The 7,240-nt window shown below is 39.2% G+C and overlaps 1 protein-coding gene across 1 annotated transcript in view; it reads left to right on the top strand.

The window, feature by feature from the left end:
- Positions 1-251: 251 nt before the first annotated feature.
- Positions 252-7,240, top strand: part of ARHGAP28 (Rho GTPase activating protein 28) — a 149,339-nt gene continuing 142,350 nt past the window's right edge. Inside the window, exon 1 of the mRNA XM_082667716.1 lies at positions 252-388. Coding sequence (XP_082523842.1) covers positions 267-388 — 122 coding nt within the window. The 5' untranslated portion in view covers positions 252-266. The remainder of the gene's footprint in view (positions 389-7,240) is intronic.

The following is a 7,240-nucleotide window of genomic DNA, read 5'->3' as shown; positions in this document are numbered from 1 at the left end:
CGCCTGCACCCCGACGCCCCGCCTCGCCCTCCCCGCCCCACCCCACCCCAGGGGGCCTGGTGGGCGTGTATTTGAATCCGGGCTAATCGGCGGCCGGCGGGCGGGGCGGCCTGCCCGCGCCCCTGACAGCCCAGCGGCGGGAGGAGCCCCTCTGCCCTGGGAGCCGGACGGGCCGCGCCTCCCCGCCGGTGACCGGTCCGGTGCGCTGGCCCATGCTGGTCCCCGCCTTTGTTCTCGGGCCGGAGCGGAGACATGCGCGGCTGACGATGGAAGTAGAGGACTCGGGCGGCGTGGTGCTGACCGCCTACCACTCGTACGCGCGCCCCCAGCCGCCCAGCTCCGAGCCGCGCTGCGCGCCCCGGGCCGCCGCCAGCCACCCAGGCAGCAGGTAACCCACCGCGCCGAAGGGGCAGAGGTCTCCTGGGCTGGGGTGGGGGTGGGGGGTTCATATGCAGCTGGGTTTTCCGACGGAGCGTAGGACCACCGTCGCTTGATTGTTGTTTCAAGTTTTGGAGGACTGGATGAGTGAGCCTCCCGTTCTTTGTATTTGTCCTTGATGGGAAGTCTCAGCCGGCAATGGCTAAAGACGATGGCTAGGAGAGGTCAGCAGCGGAGTTGCATTCTTGGTACAACTTGCTGATAATAGGCATATGCCTGATGTCTGCCAAATTCACCTACTGAGCTATTGGAGAATTAAAAAAAAATTTTAAAATGAAACAGAAGGGGAAAATTTAAAAAAAGTAAAATATATTATCTTAATTCTCAGACACTATCGAGAATGTATTTAGTAACTGCATTTCACAGGAGCTAAAGCGCAGCTGGAGAGTCTCCAAAAAGGAAATCTCAGTAGACTTTTAAAAACAATTTTATTTCTAGATTTAAAAAAACCTTCCAATTGTATACATTGGTGTCACTATTATTGCTAATGTTGACTCTGTCTATAAATGCAATTATAATTTTCCTTTGGATCAAAAGAGGTTTGAAGGCTTCTCACTATGTGCATTTTAGATTTAATATCTATGTTAATTAATTCATGTTAGTCAATCTATCAGTGTTCATCTATTTGATGCAAGATCAAGGCCAATGAGACTTCTATTAACTAAACGAAAATGTTAGACCGTTAGGAAGTTTCCTTCTGTGGACAAAAATATTCCACTAAGTGAGATGATTTGATATCTGACACATATTTAGGAGAAGTATTATTTGTTTAAATGTGACTATCTGCAATGGATCCATTGACAAATGGTTTTCTTTACGAGTGGGGAGATTTGAGTAGTGTGCTTTTTGCATGTTTATTTTCAGTCATTTTTTCCTCATACTTTTATCTTTAGTTATGTGATAAAGATTACTTGTTTCCTAATTTAATTGACTTGCAAGGCTTTCAACAGATTGTGACTTTATTTCAAGAAATATCCTCTTGGCTAGCATCCATGCGAAGAGCAAACTGCATTGGCATGAGATCTGTGTTGGGCTTGGCTAACAAAGAAAATATTGTTTCTTCCTAAAAGAGCAGCATGAGTGATATCTAATTTTTATATACAGACAATGAGAAAATAACATTTTTCTTCCGGTTTTAAGAGCTGTGCACATTATTTTAAAGGCTACTTGAAGGTACAAACTTGCATTTGTCTTTGGAGTGTTTTCTTTTCTAAACATGATCCTTGACTATAGTTACTCCTATTATGAGTAACTAAATAGATATACGTGATTTGGTGAGAAGTGGGGGCCAGGTTTGTGCATTTTTAGATGGTCCTGGTGTAGCTGTCCTGTCTGTAGCTCCCTGCAGCTGTCTGGGAGCAAGAGCCAGATTGTGCCATTTGGGCAATCCGAAATTATATCCCTTTCCATAGCAAACTGGAGAAGTTCCATTAACTCAGCATGTGGTCTCGTGGAATAATAATATACGAGAGCAAAAGAGTTGCCTATCATAGTGTTTTACCATACATTACCAATTAGATTTATGTTGCTCCAAGTTTGCATTTTTGGTGACTGCCCTGTACCCTCTGTATGGGAGCCTTCGTGCTACTCACCCTCTGATGCAGGAGATAGACGACCCCCGCCCCCTACAACTAAATTGTGAGAGAAGAGCTTAATTCCTTGGTTCTCAGTAACAGCGATCAAAAAGAGGTTCCTGTATTTACAGGGAGCCTGAGGACACTATCAATCATGCGTCTGGTAACAGAAGTAATCAGGCCTGAGTTATTAACCTTTGACTCACTAACTACTGATCAATACTCCCTTTCAAGCCAAGGAGCAAGATTGTATTGTTTCACTTATGAAGAGAGCACTCTCTCTTTCAAGAATACCCTTTCCTTTAAATTGCTTACGTATGTGTAATGTATTTGTGGAGTAGTGACCAGTATGGCACTAGGAAGCATGGGCTGTTGTATCTGACTTTCTAAGTATCATCTTTCTTTAGCTCTGAGTAGCATAGTTTCATTTCAAAGCAAGCCATCTCCTTATTTTCCAAGCCCACATACTTCATCTAACTTTATGTGCTTTTGATTTTTTTTTTTTGGCCTATTTTTTCCACTAAAATATAGTCTCTCTCTCTCTCTCTTTACTATTCTCTTTTCTTCACTATTGTATCCCAAGTGCCCAGAGTAGTGTCTGCCCACTGTAGTAGCTCAATAAATTAATGAATTCCTACCAAATGGCCAAGATAAAATGGAAGGATTTTTAACAGTATGTCAACGTATTTGTACCTACTATGTGCCAGAAACGCAATAGGCATTAGTGATACAAAGAGAAATGAGATGAAGAGCCTGCCTTGAGAATGTAGCCCTTGACCTTTCAGACCAATAGGATTTTTAGAAAAAAGCTTGAAATAAGTGGCAACATTTCAAAATCAAGAAGCTTCAGATATAAATCTGGACGTCAGCTTCCCATTAAAAACAAACAAACAAACAAAACCCCCAAAGGATCCAGCAACTGAGGCTTCCATGGGCTCCATTACACACCTGTCCCTGTTACTCTTCAACACTGAAGCTGGGTGTCCATTGTAATTTCTTTTGGGACCTGCCCATTTTATTTTATTAAAGTGAGTAGCCAGTATAAAGTGTACTTGCCAGTTACTCAGGCTTGGGGTCAGACTGCCAGACGCTGTTCATCACTTACACCGTTTCCTACCATGTGACCTTGGGCAGCCTGCTTCAGCTGCTTAGACTAGCATCCGACACCAAGGAAGCACCTGATAATTGTTAGCTGCATTATTACTGTTACCGCTTTTAATCACAGCTGTTGACGTAAAGAGGAATAGAACATTTTTGGTACCTATCCCCCAAACTTACTCATTCAGGGAAGAGACTCAGGAGTACTAAGCATTTGTTGCGAGGAGGGAAAGCAATTCCTTATTTCACAAACATTCTATATTTGCATTCTGTTGTAAGGATAAAAGAGAACGAAGGATTACAAATTCTCAGTTCTGTTGAAACAAATGGTTGGAATTATCTTTAGAATCATGTGATTTTTAGAGAAGCTAAGCTCCTAGACCCTTATTCAGAATCGAGAGTGAAATGTTAACATATGTTCAAAATGATTTCACTTACAAAATGAAAGGTAGCTGAAGATGAAGCTAGAAATCTTGTTTTTCAAAGATTTCCTAAGTTATATACAAGTAACATATACAACATTTTTTAGTGAAGGTATAGTATAAAATGGCTATGAGTATTTCTGATGTTTATCTCAATATACCATAAACTTCCTGAAAGAGGACAAAAATAGAGGAGGAAAAGAGCCAACTGTTCCTGAAAAACAAATATAGAAGCTCCCGAGGTTATCCTAGGAATTCTAATTCTATAGCAATGTTAAAACTTTTGTCAAGGGCATATTGTTTCCTAATAGCATAACTGTTCATTATAATGGGAATGATTTGATTAAAATGGAATTAGTGATGAATAGAAAGTAAATATTTTGTTTGTGGAAAAGACTAGAGTTGGCAACTTCCCCCCTCCTTTAAAAAATGTTTGGAACCGTGGTCTCTATATTCTGCAGCCAGCAGAGGTGGGACCGAGCCATACCTGCCCTTGAACTCCAACCCTGTATGGCCTTCCCTCTCCAGTAAGTGGGTTTCTTTTTTTTAACCTTGGCAGTGTGCAGAGAAAGAGAGGTAACACCCCCTATTCCTCTGCACCAGAGCTCAGTATTTCTACCATGTAAGCAGGGATCTTGCTGGGGCTGGGGGAGCCAGAAATGGCAATAAAAGTTTGTTGACCTGGGCTAAAAAAAAAAAAATCCAGGAATGTACCACATATTTAGTGGTACATTCCTAGATTGAAATTAATTAATTAGAAAGACGTTTATTTCAAGGTGCCAACTCTTGTTCAGTTAAGCATTAATGTAGGTCTGTGTGAGCTTACAAACATATACACAGGTACACCAAATTCTGGGACATAGTAGGTATACTTTTCTAGAGGATTCAAAAAGAGTAATGGAAATAGGATTCTTAGGAGAGAATGAGGTATTTATAGGTCGTTCTTTATGTGATAGCTGAAACCAGAGTTGGTGGCTCTGGTTTCTTTTTACAGTGGGGTCCCTGCTGATTGTAGGTGCCTCCATATGTAGAGCTGTTGGAAAACATCTGGCACATTTCCTTTGATCATGTCATTTGGCTTAACATTTGGCCAGTTGCTCTGTCCATTTTTAACCTGCTCATTTCCCCCTGATCATTAATCCTTAATGTATCCGAAAAAATTCAGGGAACTTAGAGTGTTGTAGAATCATTTTCATGTGGTTGAAAATGATAACTTGCCCTTAACTTTTCATTTTGATGTAATTTTAGGCTTCCGAAAATTTGCAGAAGTGGTTCAGTAAGTTCCCATGTAACCTTCTCCAGCTTCCCTAACCTTCCCTAAGATTAATATCTTGCAGAACTGTGTTCTATTATCAAAACCAAAAAATTAACACTGCTACAGTGCTATTAACTAAACTATAGACTTTATTCTGATTTCACCAGTTTTTCCATTAGAATTGGAATTTTTCTGTTGTAGAATTGAATCCGGGATCCCACATTTGATTTAGTCATGACTCCCAAACCTCCTACAATCCATGACAGTCTGTTGTCTTTTGTGACTTGGCACTTTTGGAGTACCAGTTGGTTGTTTTGTAGGAAACCCCTCAGTTTGGATGGGTCTTGTGTCTTCTCATGACTGGATTGAAGTTATGTGTTTTGGGTGAGAATTCCACAGAATGATGTCAGGCCTTTCAGTGCATCATTTGGGGGGTTCACGATGTCGCTGTCTCGTTAATATTGATGTTAGCTCTGAACACCTGGTTAAGGTGTTGTCTGCCAGGTTTCCCTATGTAATTAATAAACATCTTGGGAGAGATACGTTTTGACTGTGCTAACATCCTGTTTCTCCTCAAACTTTCCTCCTCTGATTTTCACATCCATCTACAGATCTTGCCAGTAATATTTATTACAGTGATGTTCTTAATAGTGATTTTCAGTTTTTCTCAGTCCTCCTACATTTGACTTATTTTACGTACTATAAAATCCACATTCAGTATTCTCTCTAATTTTATTATTTGTGGCTTTTTCTGCCTTTAAAAAGTCAACCAAATGTAATCTAACCTACTGGTTTTTTCACAGTTTTGCCACAAAATACAATAAAATGGCTTAGTTTTATCTGGTCTGAGTTCATGAAACCTATAAAGATAAATTCCCTAATTTTAAAAATCTATGATTTTTTGAAAGCAAAATTTTATTACAGGCTTAATAGAAAAAATAATCAGAAAGTTGCTAAATTAAATGCTGTGTTCAGAGAGGGTGGTTATTAGGTCCCACTTTGCCTGGCACTTGTTACTGAGGCTGTCCTTCTGTTTTCTTGGTACTATGCTTGCATCTGATGGGAAACATTTTCCCCTTACCAGTGTTCCAGAGATGTTACTTAAACATTTACAAATGTATCATAACTAAAGCAAACATTCTAATTTGCATATAATCAAAATTTCTTCTTACTGCATCCTAAAACCAAACTATTTCACTTTTGAAGTCATATCCGTTCTCTGTTTTCTCAATCTGTGGTCTCTAGATATCAGTTCTAGCAAAGATTAGAAGTAGAATGTTATATAGAAAAGCAAATGAAGGGAGTAAAATGTTCCTCAGAAGAAAATTTTGGAAATAAAGTTTATCCACTTAAACAGTAGACTTCATTTTGTTTTTAAGCCTCTTTGGATGAATATATGAAGTCAAATCTATCTTTAGTGCAGAAAAGAACCTTTTCTAAACGACTATCATCAAGTCAGTAAGAATTACAGTGCGCTGTAGTACAGGCACTGATTGAGATGTGGATGTTTTGCTTTACTAGTAAATAGCCTGAGAGTGGCATGGACATATATACACTACCAAATGTAAAATAGCTAGCTAGTGGGAAGCCACTGCACAGCACAGGGAGATCAGCTCCGTGCTTTGTGACCACCTAGGGGGGTGAGATAGGGAGGGTGGGAGGGAGGGAGACGCAAGAGGGAGGGGATATGGGGATATATGTATACTCGTATAGCTGATTCACTTTGTTATACAGCAGAAACTAACACACCACTGTAAAGCAATTATACTCCAATAAAGATGTTAAAAAAAAAAGTAAATAACCTATATTGGTGTATTGTTTTATTGATTATATAATTTAAATATTATTTATTATCATTGTTGTTTTCCTTCTTTTCAGGCAGACCTTAAAGCCTTTAGCAGTACTTTTGTTCTTTCTAATATTGCTATTTTTAACATGCTTTGTAATTTACTTTTGATTAGATAATCAAGCTTGTTGGAACTGTTGTAAAGAAAATGCTGCTCAAAGAACTAAAATGTATAATCTAACAAAAGGTTTTGATAGCATTTATTTCAGTTTCCTTGAGAATTTTTTGGTTTGCTTGTTTGCTTTCAGTTTCTTGCTATGTTCTGGTTACTTGAGTTAGTGAGTTTTGTATAATGTGTTGTTCTTTGTAATGGGGAATTTCACGTATCCATTGCTTTGTGATTATTAGAGGATGTGCATCAAAATATTAATATTGTGTCCAAAAGTGCCTAAAGTGGGAACTAAAGAAAATAGTAGATTGTTTTACTATATATCATCTTCCTAAATATCTGTGGTTTATGACACATTCTTTGAGTATCAAATGTGTTATATCAGTCTTCAATAAATGAATATTATAGGTAAAACTATCCATTTGACAGGCATTAAGTGCCAAGTAATTCCAAGTGTGGGAGGACATATGCTAATATCAAGTTCAGAACCAGCTGTGG

This window comes from Grampus griseus, assembly GCF_964374135.1.
Source record: "Grampus griseus genome assembly, chromosome: 12".
Classification (NCBI taxonomy): domain Eukaryota; kingdom Metazoa; phylum Chordata; class Mammalia; order Artiodactyla; family Delphinidae; genus Grampus; species Grampus griseus.
This window is presented reverse-complemented; position numbering and strand designations above follow the sequence as displayed.